This window comes from Mixophyes fleayi, chromosome 7, assembly GCF_038048845.1.
Source record: "Mixophyes fleayi isolate aMixFle1 chromosome 7, aMixFle1.hap1, whole genome shotgun sequence".
Lineage (NCBI taxonomy): Eukaryota > Metazoa > Chordata > Amphibia > Anura > Limnodynastidae > Mixophyes > Mixophyes fleayi.
Genome location: NC_134408.1, coordinates 102,396,860 through 102,416,727, shown reverse-complemented (window position 1 = coordinate 102,416,727; position 19,868 = coordinate 102,396,860). Strand labels below are relative to the sequence as shown.

Genomic DNA, 19,868 nt, shown 5'->3' with positions numbered 1-19,868 from the left:
AGGTTTCATCAACCCATGCACATGACTTGGTTGTACAGTTGTTACAGTTGGCTCAGTTTGCTAATCGCATTAACATAACTACAAACATTGTTTGGAAAGATGCAAAAAAAAAAAAGTTTTATCTCAGTGGAACAAGGCATTTTAATAACGGTTTTAAAATTGGTCCCCAAAATTACATGGGTGACAGGTTAGAGCAGTTATGAAAAAATCAGGACCTTCTCACAGCCAGTAGACAAACGCTTTCGAATACCTCTTGGTTTAGCATACAAGTTTTTTTTGAATAATTAGACTCCAGTGTAAAAATTACCACTCATTCATGCAAAAGCCTTTTTTGTTTATTAAAGGATCATATTAAAAAAAAGTATTGTCGATTCTCATGTTCTGCATTTCTGTATATTTAAATCAGAGTATTTTGCTTCTTACTGATTGATGCAATAATTGGATCAGTTACACAGCAGTCTAAGCACTGCCCAGTGCATCTCAAACTTCAAACCTGCCCTGTATTACATGCGATATAACTATATATATTGAGGGACATTTTGATTAATTTATACAGGAGTGGGTGGTGAAATACAAGGTTGGAGGCAAATATGAATTTTCCCTGGAAAAAGTGCAGAAACATTGCTGAGACATTAACATTCAGTATGTCTTTGTTTAAAAGAATAAGTATTTTTGTCAGCTATCAACTGTTACCATCTGTATTAGAAAGGACACTGATCAAGTATGCAAACCTTTTATGTTAATTGGACTTTAACATTTTTAAAGAGATAGAAAGTTTGGGGAAGATTGATTTGGGGATGGAAAGTCCAAAATACAAAACTTAAAAGGGGTGTTATTCATCTGGAGAAGTAAAACTTCTCATCAGATCAGAATTAACAGTTAATTATTCTGTGTTCCCATGACTATATTATAATTTGGCATACCTACTTATCCTTCTTACTGCAAGGTAATGAATGGGCAGTTTACATTATCTAGCAAGCAGGTTGTTTCCATATGGTTTTGTTGAGAGGCTCATACAAACTACAACAGTTCAACACAGACATTTTAGAGGTTTTCCAACCATGTTACACACAATTGATCTTGTAGCAGCTGCAGTAGTTTACAGTGTGCTGTGGGACTCAAAAACAGCTATGATCATAGAAAAAACTGCAGCATGTCCATGTGTCACAGAAACTAAGGATGTAACCAAAACAAGTTGCAGGTATCTTCAGTAATCTGTGGTCATCAAATAGGAGTGATCATGGTGGGCCATAAATCTTAGTTCAGAAAAATTAAAAAAAAACAAAAACAAAGACAGCACTAAAGCAACTTCAATAGCAGCAGGTAGTGCATGGAACACATCTTTACATCACTATGAGATGAGGAAGTGGTGTAAAATTAAAAAACGTTCAAAGTTTATTTCATTTTGCAGCGTCTTATAATGCATCATTTTCTGGGGGAGCACCATTAATTACAGTAGTACAATCCAGTTATTTGTGCTGAAAATACACATTCTTCTTTGGACAGTCACCATCCTAACCAAACAATTTTGTGGTAGGGTTGTGCTGGTGGGCAACTGACAGATGAAACATTGCATATGGGTTAGATTACAAGCAGATCTTCAACTCTCTCAGAAGCGTAAAAAAAACAAAACAAAATAAACCATTGGTTGTGCAAGAGGACTCAAGTCTGTACTTTGCACTTGAATTTTATAAAAAAAAAAAAAAAAAAAGGTCTGGTTAACACTGAGGGATAACTGCAGCACAAAAACAAAAAAACAAAAAAAATAAAATGGCAATAAAAAAAATGTAACTATACTCACACAATTAGTGTTTTAGCTTCTACTATGTCAAACTATATAGTGTTAAAAGTCTCAGTTCACAGCTATAGGCCTACATAGTAAGCATACAAATGTAGGTAGTAGAGGGACATATGAGGAGGACTTAGCTTTTGACGCACCACTTGTATGTATGTAAAACGCTGTGCTGCTTCCTATTAGACCCTCTTCTCTGTTACCATGATGTATGCTCCTTATTCTCCAAAAAGGGCTTGCAGCGTCCCTGGATTCACTGTCCCTTGCCCCACCCCCCCACAATCCCTGTGCTGGAAGACACTGCTGGCTTGAAATAGTGTGTAGGAGAGTGTGTGGGAAGCTTGGTAGTGCCTGGGTAACAGTGCTGCACACTGATCGTGTTGAAGCTGCGCCTGGCTCCTGCTGGAGTTGCCTCAGGAAATGATAGCATTAGCACGCCGAAAGCCCACTAAGTTATCAGCACTGATGGACCGCCTCATGGCAGCTTTAGAAAGGTCTTTGTACTTATCTTCACACAGTCTGGAGATAGCCTGGGCGAAACAAATAAAAAATAATTAAATAAAAAAAAAATAATATATCATAGAAAAGCATTTACAAGCTGATAAGCATCGATAGAAAGTGCAGACAAGCCACTGAGGAAAAACTGGGAAATTATGCTTAGTACGGAAGTGTTCTACACAACAGCAAAGCAAATAAGTCAATAAAGTCATATGGCCAGAAATTTGGACATTAAAAAGGTCTTTTGGCCACTTGATTGAAAATACATTTACATAATAAGGATGGGGCTCTACAAGATTACCTCTAGTTTCTGTGCCCTTTCCTTGCTAAGTGGCTCCAGCAGAAAGCTGAGATTGTTATCATCTGCTAGAGAACGCAGGTCAAAGTAGTATTTGGCATATACACTGGCAGGAACGTTTATGTTGAACTGCAGCAACTCCAGGAAGTGTCTCTCCATTTCATTCCTGAAATTAGAGTTCAACATAATATTACAGAAAAATAAGAAAAAGTCTAAACAGTTGGGCACAAAACATACAGTGTAGTGTAGTGGCTACATAAGAAAGCTGGCAAGGAGCAAGTTAGCACCAGTGTGACACAGAACTAAGCAGATATCACAAAGCTGGACACACACTTTGCATTCCAGTCAGTCCAATAGCTTTTTATTATTTAATCCAATTGTTAAAAATGGATACAAGAGTAGGTGGCAATAGATCTAATCAAACAGATCACATCTAAATAAATGTGGTAGATTAGGTGGAAAAAGCCTCATCCAAAATAAAGAAACTCCATTCTTAAATCTGTGTTGTAAACACACAATTAAAGTCTAATGACCTGAAAACTATTCTACAATGTGTGTACTTTCAAATAGATTATGACAAATTATTTGCTTGTTTTTAAACATACAATATTAAAAAAAATGATCAAATCCACTTGGCTATCATCATGTCCTTTATTTGCATATTATTGCAGAAGTAAAACCATTCAGAAACAAAAATTGATGTGTGTGTGTGGCCAGCTGTAGACTGCTTGCAAAGATCACCACCAAGTACACGGTTTGCCTTATTTTCTCCACAATCCCTTTATCTCCTACTAGAGCTTGTCTGCCAATCTTTTTAAAAAGGTCTGATAATCCTACTGCAATTGATTTGGGCTGTGGGCTAATGGCAAATAGTATGTGACATCACTGGGGGCAGGAATAACATTGGGGATGTGGTTAGGTGCAGAAAGGCTGCACAATTATGGCAGGAGGCAGGAAGCAGACAAAACCTCCTCTATTAAGATAATATTTTGCACACAGGTATATTAAAAAAAAATAAAAAAATAATAAGAAAAATGTATCTAGCATATCCCACCTATAACAAGCTCAATTATGCAACAACAATTTACAATAGACTACCTTTAAGGTCTTCTTGCAAAAGTAAAATAAAACATTTGCATGCGTTTCAAATAGAAATTTCTGTTGCTTAGTTCAGGGGAGGACTTTATATAAAACATTTTAATACCCCAAATTGCAAGAAATATTCTAAATATTGTGTACCATTAAAATAAGACTTAAAATATCCGTCGAACGCAAATGTAAAAATAACACCAATTTTGGAAAAAACCTAACTACTTTTATTGTTCCTGTTGATTAACAAAATACAATTTGTTATGGTATGGAGGCGTGGGCACCGGGAGTAGCGTTATACCTTCTTCCCTTAGCTTGCAGGCTCTACAGTGGAGCAGATGAAAGGAATGATACTTGCTGTTTATTAGCTTCGATGAACTCTGCAACATTTTCACGAGACTGATAACAGGAAAGGGCTTTTTTTTATTATTACTAAAGTACAGACGTAGCAACAAAAGTGGGCACGTCACCAAGGCAACAAATGGATCCGCGCAGAGCTGCAGCTATTATCTCCATGAAAAAGGGCTCTTGAAGCAATATGGACTTGTCGCATAATAAATAAATAAATGGCACTCTGGAACAAGGAATTCCCCTGCCCCCTTTCCCACAGGCAAAGAACCAAAAAAACTCATCAACCGTCAGGATCTGCAAGCGGCAAATGACCACTGGCAATCTTAGCTACATAACACCTGTTGCTAGCAGTGGCTTTGTTCTATTATGGACACCTTTTTACACCAAGTTTGCAAAGCAACAACAAGCTCCTGCACTTCACTGTTTGACACAACCAAACACTCACTAATTTACAATGGACGGGTGGAAAAAAAAATAAAAAAATAGATAAACAGTTGACCAAAAATATTGTTAACATTCAGAAATAAAAGATTATAGGTTGAAGGGGTAGTACTGGTCAAGTTCATTATCCTAAAATGCTAGAGTACCAGGCATACCAGCTAAATTCATAAACAAAAACAACAATAAGAATGGGTGGCTTTTGTGAGAAATGGGGATTTTACCACTTACCAGGCAGTGTGATTGGTCATAAAATACGTCTGCCAATGCTCACTGCCAATACTTTTATATATATATTTGTCAAACATATGCCATGTTTTTTCAGGACAGACAGAGCTTTATTTTGGTACCAAGTAATTATATTTATGTTATATTTTAAAGAGGAGCTTTTCTTCTGTTAACGACTTTCATGAAATGAATTCAAGTGATTAAATATATCCCTTATTTTATTCTTGCTAAATCTAGCTTTTCACTTAATTGGGGGGTTGGTTTACTGTTTTGGCCCATAATACATAAATGTAATACATTTATTTTACTTTTGACACTATTTTAACACATTATAATTTTCTTTTTAACTTAATAATGCATGTGTTGACATGCAATACAATAAATTGAGATGTAACCATTTGTATTGGTCACCTTTAAAATGGCGGCTGAGATGGGAGCATACAGGAGGACCAATAGAAAACGGCAATCTCTGTGACTGCAGCTCCTTATTGGCCTACACAGCCACATCCCCGTTTTCAAATACCGCTGTGACATGAATGATGGCCCTCGAAGAGAAAAAAAGTTTGTATGGAGCAGCCCTTAGGACTCTGGTGAGGAGAATGATTTCTTTCCCTACCCTAATTAGTAGTACTGCTGTAAGATCAACAAAGCCTAAATTCAATGACAAAAGAGATACCAATAACATTCACAAAACGGTAGATTTTTTTTCTATGCACTGACCTATTCTTTCACAGTAAGCACATAAAAAAATGCAGATCATGGAGAAACGCCTTAAAATAAATAACACCATGGGACACAACGGCTTGCACTTAGCTACATATCAGGTATACTTAAGAACATCTTAAATACATCATTTTTATAATGCTCTATTTGACAAATAAAAATATCATCAAAAATGTTCTAATATTTACGTTGCACCCCAAGCTTGTGCAAAAGTATTAAGTTACCCCATTTCCCACAAAGACAGCATTTTTGGGCTGACATTTATAATATAAGCTCTTGCAGGTAGGGTCCTCTCTACCTATTGTCCCATGTCTGTCTACTGTCCCTTGTATGTCCTGTCATGTCTTTTGCTGCACCGAATGTTAGTCCTCATAGTATTACTCTCATTTGCCTGTACTACTTACATGTCGTACCTACCTCATCTATTTGTTACTTGCTTCTGTATCATATAATATAATATTTCTTGATATTCAAAAAAACACAGCCACCATTCCACTAGGAACCAGTAACATCACATATGCATTTCATGACTTATGATCATGATGCACTGGTTTGTAGTGAATTGAAAAGCTGCATTTTTTACAAGTATTGGTTCAGCCAACAAAATGGCTGCCTCCATATGTGTACAAGTGGCAGGACCCAGAAATATTGCAGATATGAGGCATTTACAAATGTTTACGTTTGCTATGGCCTAAATATAAAACTATGTATAGCATCTCCATATATACATACACTCCCTTGCACTAAGCACAAGTAAAGTATGTTTTCTAGGTTAGGGTAGTTTTCATGTCTTTCATAATATGGGACCCTTATATATTTTGTGAAAGGGAAAAACAACCAAATACAAAACCTGCTTTCATACTGTATTAACTTGTTGAAGGTTTAATGGCCTTTTCTACAAATGTTTTCAAAACAGTAGCTTTGAATGACTGTGGATGGAAGCTAGTTCCTACACACATGCACAACACTAGCTTCCTGCAATTACCAGTTATACATAAGGGTCACAATGGTCAATATAAATAAGAATATTGTCAGCTTCCACAGAAACAATCTCACTGTATGAAATTACCTGCTTGCACTAGACACAGAATGTATGACTAATATTTCTGTTTTAACATGTGCATTTGGAGGGTGGCCAACATTTATGTCCCACCTGTGTTCTCTGCATGCAGGCCTATAGAAATGGAAATCAGCTGATCAGACCACTAATTAAATCACTTAGTTGCTGCTTTTGTTCCTGCTGCTTCAATACATTTTAATTGCACACAGACAAAATACTTCAAGGCCTAACATCTAATTATTGTGATGGTAAAAATGATACCTACATGATTGAGCTGCAAATCCACAAGTGTGTATATCACAGGGCAAATTGGATAAGTATAGCTGGGAAAATTAGAGGGAAGAGAGCTGGAATAGACCTCTTTCACGGACCTGATGTTTATTGTATACAACTAATTAATGTTAAGATGATTAATGCTCTCACTGACCAATTCCTATAACACAAACTATGATGTGGGTTTGGCCCTTTGCTAGACTATATGTATACCAAATTCTTCTGCAGTTTATTTTAAACCTGCACCATAAAATTACCCATTGTATCCTGTTTTAGGGACATATTGCCACATTCAGTCATTGAGATCAGACTCAGGTGGCCATTACATTTTCTAAGAGATCTTGCAGTGGGACCACAAGACTAAGTGGATCCATTTAGGATTGAATACAAGAAAATCACTGGAAAAAATGACTTTTGAAATCAAAATTGTCAACCAAAATATCCATATAGAAGCCTGTATGGAAAAAAATTACTAAAAACAAACACAAACCTAGTGGAACTTCCATCATCAGGGCGATGGCGCGAGGTGAAATTATATATACACAGGTATGCTTTTTACTCAGATTGCTTGGGACTTCATAGATTTTAATGATGGTGCTCCAGGTTAAAGAAACACCCTCATCTTTATCCGGTGGCACTTCCCACCTACACTTTGTTTAGCCATTTTAACTAAAAGGGTCGAAAGACCATCGTTGGATGTCCAAGCAAAAAAGCTTTGGTAGTGGGGAGCATAAGAGCTTCTAATTTAGAACCCCATTGTCCTAGGAACACAGAAGGCCCTTGTTTCAAAATCAGATACTTAGCCAAGGGAAGAAACCCTCCTTTTGACCCTGTAAATTAACTTTCATTATTTTAACAAAAGCCCAAGTCCACCATTTGAACCTGCCAAGATTAACCCAACGTTTTATAATTACCTCAAATCCTAATCTAAGCCTAGAATTGTTAAACAATTGTTAAAAGTGTTAACTCATAGGTCCATTTAATAAAGGATGAAAAGGCCCTTAATTTTTAAATATTTCACAACTATTTTTTTACCATGTGTGACTAGCATGGATACAAATGTGCGCACATTTCCCTTAAACTGGCCTGGCAAGGCTGTAAGTAATGCCTACAGCCTCTGGGTCAGTATGCAGAGTATCGCTCAGCTGCCTTGCCAAGATTTTAATAATAAATTACGGTGACTTTGATAGATCCCATACGATACTTCATTTGTTCATGAGGCAATATCATTAACTCATTACACAGAAAGTTATTACCAGGAAGGGGTGGGAAAATGTAAATAAAAAAAATAACAAAGGTAAATAATGGCAGCCTAGTGGCTAAGTGGTTAGCACTTCTGCATTACAGCACTGGGGTCATGAGTTCAATTCCCAACCATGGCCTTATCTGTGAGGAGTTTGTATGTTCTCCCCGTGTTTGCGTGGGTTTCCTCCCACACTCCCAAAAACATACTGGTAGGTTAAATGGCTGCTAACAAATTGACCCTAGTCTGTGTGTGTCAGGGAACTTAGACTGTAAGCCCCAATGGGGCAGACACTGATGCGAGTGAGTTCTATGTACAGCGCTGCGGAATTAGTGGCGCTATATAAATAAATGGTAATAATAAATAATAATGAGGAATATTAGGGGCAGTCAAGGTGAAAGACTCATTTTTTAAAGGTGATTTTAGACATGCAATACAGATTCTGAAAATCATTAAAGCACTCACAAAGTACACGTTAAGTGGAAAACCTAAGTCCAAAGCAATCAGAGTAATACATACTGTACCTATATTCTAGACAATGAAGTGCCTGGCACTACTAATGAATGTGTATTGTAGAGTTGGAGTTAGTCATGATGTACATTAATGAAATGCAAGAGTTTATATTTTAATGGTAAATACAATTTTATACTGTCTTTATGCAGACTGTGAACAAAGGTACAAAAGGACTAAATACGAAACTTACATGTCTTCTACAGTAATATCCTTTAGGATCTGGCAGTAGTCCACATTCCACACCGCCTGATCATCCCAAACCTTAGAGGCCAGCAAGATTGCGCCCAATACAATTCTTTTCCAGTTACTGGGGCAAATATCAATTTCAGCATAAGTCAAAAGCCTTTCCAGGTAAACCTATGAATGCAGATCAGATGTGAATTGATCACATTAAACAACTAACACCTCTGATTTAGTAACAAATTGACCCATTGAAAGCTAGATGAAACTTTAACAAACATTGTAACTTTAGCTAGCACACTCAAAAATAAGTAAAATGGTAATATGATTTCTTTCTAAGTGACCAAATAAATGAAAGGAAAATAGTACAGAATCGGTGTAGTACCACAAGAAAAAGCTGGTTATGTTTGAAAGACAACAGTGACCTCCAATGGCTAAATAGTAAAATTACATTTTCAATGACAAAACTAGCAAAACTGCAATTACAGACTAAAAGCTTTTCAAAATATAGGCAATAAAGATTAATAAACATAAAAATAAAATACAATAAATTAGGTCTATGAACAACAATGATTTTGGAGTGAAAGGTATAAAAAGTATTAACCCCTTTGGCATTTTTGTTTTACCTTTCCTTAGATCATGGAATCAAAATTGATTTATTCGGTAACCACTGAACAACAGATAATACTGTGAAATCTATATAACAAAAAGCCCAGCAATCAATTTGCAGGGTGGCAAATAAAAAACAAAACAAAACCCCATCAAAAAACTATACACATTAAATCTTGCCTGCAGATTACCAAAAAGCATGTGCGAGACATTTGTATCAAATGAAAGGCAAGTTTATGGGCAGAGAACAAAATTAAAACGCTTTAGACTCATCCCTAGGTGAGGTGTTTGACATAAGCCCAACGCTACGCTTCATCTCAAGAATACTAACCATACGGTGGACCATGGCGACAGAGTATAATTTTACTGGATGCTTCTTTCCTTCAGGGAGGGGGAACCCTTGTCAAAATAGAAGGTAACATGGATGAAGAAAGATCTAAACAATCTCCCAGGAAAATCTGTTGCCGTTACCATGAGGACCGAGGATTTGGTAAATTACTAAATTACTTATATATTCCATCAGAACAATGATGAAAATGTTTTAAAAAACAAAACGTTATCGCTGTCTAAGCACAGAACTTAGGTTAAGCCTATCATGTCACTGTTGAATAATTTCAAAATTGCTGATCAGTCAGGATCCAGCTTGAACTGAGTTCTCCAAAGAAACGCTCAGCTGAAACTGCAGATAAAAGGTGCATGGTAATATTTCTGTAATAAATTACTGTCCACTTTGTAATTATATTTAAGAACAAGCTTTAGGGGTATATTTACTAAAACTGTGGGTTTGAAAAAGTGGACATGTTGCCTATAGCAACCAATCAGATTCTAGCTGTCATTTTGTAGAATGTACTAAATAAATGACAGCTAGGATCTGACTGGTTGCTATAGGCAACATCTCTACTTTTTCAAACCAGCAGTTTGTTAAATATACCCCTTGCATTGATTTGTAACATTAGGCAGTATTTTGTTTTGATTCCCAAAATGAACTATTTTTTATTCCAAGATTCAAGATAATAAAATGTGAAAAACTCCAAAGGGGTGAATACTTTTTACAGCCACTACATTTTCAAATGTTGGTCTGAAATATAATTGAATAGTGAATCCATTTAATTTGAGATGTTTCAGAGAATATACTCGTTATGCTTGTCACAAATATAACATTTCTGACACTGTTCCTAAAACTATACTTTTTTCCACATACATGATTTAGGTAAAAAGGAAATTCTATGAATGCTACATAACCCTAGATTTAACACTGAGCAGTTAAACACAACACTTACTAAAGTGACAATTGCACATTCGGCTGTGAGTTGGGCCGCGCTGAAGAGAGTGCGTACAAAACGGTAGATGTGCTTATGCTCTGGGTCATGTTTGCAGTAGTCATCTGTGACCTCTTCACGCTGCAAAACAAAAGTTTGATATCAGATATCCTGCACGAACCTCAGATGTTCCTCAAAAACAAAAAATAACGCTTGCTCAAAGTCTTCAAAAACCATCTATATAAAAGTTATTTAAACAGACAAAAAAACTCCAGATAAAGCAAAACATTGCAACACCTGACATGCTCTGGGTTCCTCTGTTAAGCTCATTGTGCAGCAATCACATAGGGATCACTGAGGCATACAACCCCTTGTATGTGTGTACATCTCAAGTGCATCACATGGGGGGTGGGGGGGGATCAGTATGAACACCACTGTAATAAACTGCATGGCAAATACACGCATGTTAGAAGAGCAGAGACTTCGTAAAAGTAATCAGACAATGTATGTTATCATAGACTAGGTGCAAGAGTTGGAGTGGGCATAATATTTTCTGCAACGCCGAATATTAGTCCCCTTTCTAAAATTAATATAATTTTAAGTAAAGATGAGGCAGTGAAAATCTGACCCTAATATTTCGGAGTTAAAATGGAGGATGAGTGTTAACAAAACTGCAAAAGTAAGACAACACCTATAAATATGTAAAACAGGAGGAGGAGGAGGAGGAGGAGGAGGAGGAGGAGGAGGAGGAGGAGGAGGAGGTGAATAATGGAGGGACTCAACTAAATTCCTCATCTTCAGGCCTACATAAGTTTTAAATTCTGCAAATGACGTTATCTTTACAGTCACATGAACTTTGCGGTTTTACTGAACATAACAGCATTGTGTGACTTCCATGACATCTAGGGGTATATATACTAAACTGTGGGTTTGAAAAAGTGGAGATGTTGCCTACAGAATGTACTAAATAAATGACAGCAAGAATTTGATTGGTTGCTATAGGCAACATCTCCACTTTTATATAAATTAGTAAATAAAATGGACATGAATCAGGAAGTACAAGATCATAAAATACCTGGAGTATGGGACAAATATGGATGAATATTGATAGCGCTCTAGAAACCTGCCTTTTATAGGTTTTCTTGACGCTGCACAAAATGTACTAAGAAATTGACTTCAGAGCTTTCAAGGTCTATCAGATTGTAAAGAAATCAATTTATACAGCAGAAACACTATAAAATTACTATATTGCTCAGACATTCAATCTTTTTCAAGCAACACATTACAAAAAATGAACTTCGCAAAACTAAAATGTATATTTATTCTTTTAAGCTTGCAACTATCTGAAATAGGGGGCAACTCTCAGATGATAACCTGATCTCTGAGGAGCGTTCAGGAGCTTTGACCAATTTTGGTCACCAACATGGCGGTCCCCAAACCCTTGCATCATCATCATTGTAGGTTCTATCAGTAAGTCACATTTGTTAGAGTAAAATGGTCAAATATCAAGTAGAGTGGGTGACATTAGGTTTTTGCAGTGTTAAAATACTAATAAGAGTCAATTTCAGCGCTCCACAAAGATATGTAGTCTAGTATCACACTGAATTCCACCAAACTTCCCATTGAAACAATCATGTATATATAAAAATGTAACATACACTGGCACTCTCTTTTTCTTCACTCAAATGGATATTCCTGTGAAAAGTGCTCCGGTCTTATGCTCATCACACCAACGCTCTTCAACCCATAAACGTGGGCCTTTATCAAGGTATAGTTGAAAACAGACATTCTACATCCTTAAATAGTCCATAAACAATAAATGTGCCGATCTGCGGGTATTCCGATTGGTCCTTCTCTGTATGACGCTCCACGTTACTCCTCCTCTATGAAATGAAGGAGGAAGAGTAACGTGGAGCGTCATGCAGATCGGCACATTTATTGTTATGGACTATTTAAGGATGTAGAATGTCTGTTTTCACTATACCTTGATAAAGGCCCACGTTTATGGGTTGAAGAGCGTTGGTGTGATGAGCATAAGACCGGAGCACTTTTCACAGGTGATATGAGATGTGGATTCTTGATGTATCATCATTATAAAGAACCTGCTATGTGAATGTGTTGATTTGACTCTGGTACGAGTTTTACTTTTATACCTTTCCTGCGTGGAAATGGTTGCTTTTAGTGTTGTTGCAATAAATTTTTAAATGGCATCACGCAAGGTTTTTCTTGGTGTATCCTTCATTACATGTGCCACAAAAGTATACAGGACGGCTGAGATCTCTGGGAAGCGAATCAGTGGATTAGAGCCACCTATGTGATGCGCATGATCTATCTCCGACTAGTAAGCCGATACCCTTAAGGGTTTTTTTCCTGAAGATATCTTGCACTGCTGGAGTTGATTTATAGATCTTATTATCACTGCCTGTTACTATACTGGTGAAGGTGTATATTGTGTACAGTGTATACCACCTACACTATGTGGTTTTTGTTGTTTTCCTACATGTTTTATGACTCCCTTTGAAGAGGGGGAATGTATAAGAATATAAAGACATCATTTCCTAAGAAGGGGAAGTTTAAAGGAATATCCATTTGAGTAAATAAAAAGAGAGCGCCAGTGTATGTTACATTTTTATATATACACAAGTTAACCCGTGCATGATACTCATGCATTCTAGTCAAATCAAGCTACTTAAGGTGTTAAAAAGGTTCTTGTCATGCATTTGGGCCATAGCCCAGGTCTCCTCAGGGGAAGAGCGTTACTTCCCGACGCAAGCGCCCTTTTTAATGTGTGTTCATGAGGTAAAATTACCTCACGAAAATAAGTTTGACCCCTCAACTCATAAATTTAGCCTTTACTACCCCTCCCACAGGGTAAAGGGGGGGATGATGGAAGTTAACTGACTTCACTATTCTAATTTTTTGGTCAAATATTGTCAGTATACCAAATTTCAGGTCAATTGGATGAGCCCTTTCTGAGAAAATAGTTTTTTCCACACACACACACACACACACACACAGCTAGACTTTTACATACATATATACACATATACATATATATATATATATATATATATATATATATATATATAAATGCCTAGTGGCGTGTGTGGAGAAACAAGCTGCAGCGCCACCTGCTGGGCAGAGTTATACACTGACATATATTTTTTGAAGGAGAAGTGACAGTTGGGAGTGGTTGGTGGTTGCCGGTGGTGACAGTGGAGAGTTTTTAACACCTTAAGTAGCTTGATGAAGGATGTGGCGATGAAGATGAAGGATGAGGTGATGGAGAAAAATGATGAGGTGGTGACATGTGGACAAAACCACGTTAAAAAAGGGCGCTTGCGTCGGGAAGTAACACTCTTCCCCTGAGGAGGCCTGGGCTAGGCCCAAATGCATGACAAGAACCTTTTTAACACCTTAAGTAGCTTGATTTGACTAGAATGCATGAGTATCATGCACGGGTTAACTATATAGATCTATATATATCTATATCTATATATTAGATTGGTTTTTGCAGCATTCACAATGGGGAATTCCCAGTTTTGTGCAATAGACAGTAACAAAAAAACCCCAAAAAAACCCAAAAAAACAAAAACAAAGATGGTTAGTCACAAATATCGAAACACTGATGAGGAGAGGAAACAAGTTACAACTTACTGTTAAGGGATGCAGTTTTTCATCAAATATGTCCAAGGATCTATCTGAATCTCTACAAGACAGTAAGTTTAATTTTTAATAGACATTTTTTTAAAAAAAAAAGAATGATAATAAATGACATTTAACTACAATTAGTAGATAGAAAAAAAAACAAAACACTGAAGAGAAATAAAAGCAGAAGATGTATCAAGTGATATGTAATCTTGGATAGTTTATTTATTACTGTTTATCTTTAGTTTCTTCATAAATGCACAGTAAATAAAATACAAAGTCACAGGTCAGTCCGCATAGAAAATACAAATAAAATGCTCATGTTACCTAAATTAACAGAAAACTTGGTTAGCATTACCAATGGAGATTCCAAGATGTATTTTATGTATATGGACTTTAATTTGCCAGTACAATATCACCCTTCATTTCTTGGTTATATAGCATTATGGATAAAAACAATATTTTCTGTTTAGTGTACCAGCTGATCGCCTGCTATAATTCACAATTACATAGACCTAAATAATCCAAAAACAAGCATTACTTTTTCATACCTGTTCTTTATGTGGTAATATATTGCTAAGGTAACACTGTAAAAAAGAAAAAACAAAACAGATGTCAAAATGTAATAAAGATATACCCGTAGAGAAATATCTATTGTAGGTATACAATAATACAATAATGATTTCACCACCCCCACCACCCTCTAGAAACCAGCTGCTGTATTTTGGTACTACTCCACCAACATTTAATTGGCTGACGTACATAAAGATAATAAAACCCTAATAATTACCCTCTGAATATGCACTTTATAAATGGACATTAGTGCTTGGCGTTTGTGAACTGCGACTTGAAAAAGTCTATAAACCTTTAACGCGCGTTATTTTGATTTTCAGCACTTCTGTTACTATGGAATCAATATCCAACATGATCTTCAATTTGAAAGCTGTAGCTCAGTAAAGGTATGGAGTGTCGATGGCTGCACTACTTACACAACACACTCTAGTACAGGAAAGAGACCAACTATCCAGAGCTCTGGATGTACCGTAACCTCCGGTCTTTGGTTCACCACATACGAAAGTTCTGTTGACAGTGAAAGAAGCTCCATTACCCTATAACAGGTACTGGTGACTGCTGGGACTGTCTCTAGGTATCCAGTAGGTGCTTACATTCAATACAAGCTTTCCCACATAATTCATATCTTACAACCCCCCCCCACCACATCCCTTATGCGGACAGCCATGGTGTTTTGGATAGTGTGCCCTATATTTGTAATTCAGGTTTCCTTTGAATCACTCACCATTTTATTGTGCTTCTGAGGTTAGGCTGACTGACTGTGCTGTCATCTAAAAATATTGTGGAACATGAGCTGTACTTCTTTGTAAGCTGCCCAGGAGAGACCTGCTCAAAACAAATACAGAAAAATAAAATTAAACGATAACTACTCTCTGTATATAGTAAGGCACGGTTAGAAGCTTGACTCACATTATTATATTTATTACAGTTAGGTACCCATAAAATCACTTGGATCCTGCTGTATTATGCAATCATGTTGCCTCAAGAGTATGAAAAGAACATGCAATTAGAATCAACATATAGAAGTGAAGCCACAGGTTACTCTCCGAGCTCTGATGTCATCAGTTCAGCGTTTATTAGGCAAAATGTATTATAAACATGCATTATAAAAGGAGCCATGCCCCCTACTGTAAATTCTTACAGATATTAGAAGCCTGCCAAGACTTCCGTAGCCTGTATAGAAAAAACCTCTGCTTACAATCTGATGCTTTTATATGGATTGTTATATTATATTTATGGTGAAGGTTTTATACTATTAAGGGCATCACAACTTTCAAAGAAAAAGGAAAATAGGGGAAGTATCACATGATAAGTCACTGTGAAGGTGATGTTGCATCACTGGACTTTACATACAGATGGCGCCAGAATACTGCAGATGGAAGGTACAGAATGTGGAGTAGCTCAAATAAAATTATTTAATTTAAAACATATACTATACATCTCACCGTAAGCACAATGAGCCAGATTCATTAAGGAAAGGTAAGCAAAAGTAAGCAAGTAAGGCAAAACCATGTTGCATTGGAGGGGGAGGTAAATTTAAAATGTGATGGCAGATTTATAGTTGGGGTAAGGCATGTCCTAGATCAACTTTAAATTTCAGTGTAAAAAGAACCTATCAAGTATTTGTGTGCTACATGAGAAATCAGTCAGTATTTTTCTTATGTGCAAAATAAACTCATTTGCACCCCTTGCATTGCAACATGGTTTTGTCCAGAAAACTTGAGTAAGAAAACGTACTCAATTTTTTGCTTAACTTTCCTTAATGAATCAGGCCCAATGCGCTTACAGCATTTATTCCTCCCTTATATCTAAAGAAAAAAGTATTTAATATTCTAAGCATAAAAATGTATATGAAGATATTGGATTGTACACTGTCCAAATACATTGCTGAAAATATGCATGTTGACATTCTTGTTGGACAAAATAGCATAACGTATTGTTTACAATTCAAATGTATACAAAATAATGGGTTCTAAATATATACAAACGCGAGCATGTAAACATATATAAGACCAACTGGCAGCAGATAACCAGCAAGCAGGAAACTGTACAAGACCAATGCGTGCGATATGCCATTTGCCCTACTTAAGTATTGTTAATGTTACAATAAATCAATCAGTTAGCTTTACTTACATGATTTATATGATTGCTCTTCCTCTTTTCTCTCACTGTAAAGATAGATAAATGTGTCATTATCAGAAAAATTCCAACAGTCTAACCGGACTCTGTCCTGTGTATGCTGTACGTTTCTGAGCGTTAAAAGTCAGAGGAAGGCCGTCGGTTACACTTCAATGGCCGCATTGAATCAAAGAAAGACATAGAACATACCAAAAGGCATTTAATGTAAGATAAAGTGTTACACACTATAACAAACAAATCTTACAATTCAATGTGACTACTCAGTGTCCAGTTTTTCCATCAGCTTTTGAAGGTTAGGAAAGATTAGGGTAGGCACATCACAACTCTGCAGACCGGTTTCTACCCATCAACCCTGTTGTGCTTAATGAGGCCCATGACAGCAAATGTCTGTTTACATGTAAAACTGGTAAAATTACCACCAGGCATGAAGAAGTTAATGAGACTAGGACTGCAGATGAAGGCTCAGAATACAGCATGTGGCCCTAAGAAAACCTGTTGCCCACCAGTATAAATAACAACAACTCAAACATCTTCTATAAGGAACCATAGTTTTTGTAGCCCTAATTCCCCACAAGAACTTGGGATAGGTTAACAGAGAGCAAAAGTAACAGCAAGTCTGTAACAGACAACATACCATGACAAGATACTAGCAATGAAAGAAATGGGGGGGGGGGGGGGGGGAATAAGGATTATTACATTTTAAAGAAGAAATCCAGGCCAAATGTCTATATACGCAATAATTTTATTTGTCACTGAAAGAATGACCTCAGCAACTGTAAGAAAGAGGGTTGTAATCCCTCACACCTATATATAGGCACAAAGAAAAGGATTGTTGTAAACTGGATTGAACCACAAATCTCTACAACAATTATTTAAACTAAATTAATTAACAATTTGTCAAAAGAAAAAAAATGGTAGTTAAAACATCAATAGCAGATTTCTATTATGGACATCACTGAAAATATACAAATAGTGTCGGTATAACTATTTGCCATTATCGAATTACTACGTATTCAACAGATATTTAGCACAATGTATGCCTACAAAATGACTGCAAAGCCCCGATAATAAATCCACTCCTACCTTTTGAGAGGACACAATCAGTTATTGATGTTCGTTGCAACATGCAAATTTCAATCCCCAAATGCTGAATTGGCTCAAATAGCTCAAATATGCAGTCATTCAGAGACCAGCATAAAAGAACAATGTCCAAAAAGCACATATGAAGTATAGAGCTCTATATCGTGAATACTTGCGGCTTAGTTTCAAATGACACAAACTTCATATGGCCTGTACCAGAATTCGGGTAGGGGTGTTTTAACTACTTCTGTTTGTATTTTATTTTGACAAATTATTACATATATTAGTATAAGAAATTGTTGTTGTAGAGATTTGTGGTTCAATCCAATTTTTATTTTATTAAATAATTTGGTTGTGACCTATAGCGCTGGGATCCTTGTCTTTAAGTAAAAGTTTGAGTTATAACTCTTTATGCTGCATCCACAACTAAATGAGTGTCAAAGTGATGGCCAAGAGCCACGAACATGAATGAAGAGAGAGTTGCATGCAGCTCAAACCCCTCCCTCCCTCCTTCAATTACTGCACCAAAGTTGAAGGACATAAAACATCATTACAGCTAGAGGAAAAAAGGGAAGTTTGGAGAGGTGATGAGGGAAATGGCACTTTTAAGAATTCATAACTTTTTCAATGTGGAAAATTCTAACAGTCAGTGTACACAGAATCAGATCTTCAGTTTATATACATATGCAATCTACCAATTAAATAAATAAAAATTTCCGTTTTGGACAGTGATGGATTCCTTTCCTCTAATCACAGAATGATATAGTGGTGATTCTAAGTTCTGTATAGGAAAGCATTCAAATGCAGAGGATTCAGAGACCTGAAACAGTGAAGAGATCTATAGAATAATGACATGGTTATGAAGCAGTGGTGGCCAAGTTTATCAGACCTTAGATGCCAGATAAACATACATCAATCAGTAAAACATTAAAAAACAAAAACAAAAAACAAAAAAAAAACAAAACATTTCCAAATTGGACATACGGGATGCAATTTCTGTAGCCACTGTAAATAAAAGAACAGGGCTTAGGCACAGCTAGATACTGATGTAAATTCTAATTTTCTGGTTGCCCAGCAAGTGGAGGTTAGAAGTGTCAGGCTCTAGACAGTTCACACAGACTCTTAGCATCCTAAAGTTAACAGCTTGCATACTTAAGTGAACTATGTGTTTGAAACTCAATCAGGCGAGTTAGAATACAGAAACCAGTACACAAATATTAATGCCACCATTAACATCGGATACAATGTTTGGACTAGTGTAGCGGATGTAAAGTATTTTTGTTTTGAAGGAAGCATTCTGGAAACTCCACTACCGTCCAATCTGTAAACAATTGGAAACAATAAATAGACAAGCCTACAGACCAATCTGGCCATGCGGGATACAATTACTGCAGCCGCTGTAAATAGGTACCTTTTCATAAAAAAGGTACCTCTAACATTTAACATCATAAGTCTAACTTTTTAGGGACACACAGGTATAAACTCACCATCAGTCTGGGATTTGCTGAGAAATATTGTGCTTGCTCTTGGGTGGTCAGACGGGTTCGACTCAGGGGCCAGGTCTAAAATGAAAAAGACAGACATGTGGTTACTAACATATTATAAGTGTTCAGCATCAAAATTTAAGAAACTTTTAAGTGTGATTTTTCCTACACTCTCTTTTTGTCAGTAACCGCACTGAAAGGCACTTTAACAAACCAATTTAGCCAAACCTTGCAGAAAAACAACTAATAACAGATACCAATGCCTTCCACTCAGCTATACAGCAAATGTAAACCTTCTGTCACGGCACGGTATCGTTTACATATATTTGTGAACATTCGCAAAATTATCTGTACTGTATGTTTGGTAGTCCTTCATATTTATATTTTTGC

At 36.5% G+C, this 19,868-nt stretch overlaps 1 protein-coding gene across 1 annotated transcript in view; it reads right to left on the bottom strand.

Annotated features, from left to right (window-relative positions):
* Positions 1-317: 317 nt before the first annotated feature.
* CCNYL1 (cyclin Y like 1) overlaps positions 318-19,868 on the bottom strand; it is a 38,106-nt gene continuing 18,555 nt past the window's right edge. The window contains exons 2-10 of the mRNA XM_075180222.1: positions 19,482-19,556; positions 16,909-16,943; positions 15,500-15,600; positions 14,754-14,789; positions 14,212-14,263; positions 10,576-10,695; positions 8,697-8,863; positions 2,592-2,754; positions 318-2,322 (exon numbers count right to left, since the gene is read on the bottom strand). Coding sequence (XP_075036323.1) covers positions 2,206-2,322; positions 2,592-2,754; positions 8,697-8,863; positions 10,576-10,695; positions 14,212-14,263; positions 14,754-14,789; positions 15,500-15,600; positions 16,909-16,943; positions 19,482-19,556 — 866 coding nt within the window. The 3' untranslated portion in view covers positions 318-2,205. The remainder of the gene's footprint in view (positions 2,323-2,591; positions 2,755-8,696; positions 8,864-10,575; positions 10,696-14,211; positions 14,264-14,753; positions 14,790-15,499; positions 15,601-16,908; positions 16,944-19,481; positions 19,557-19,868) is intronic.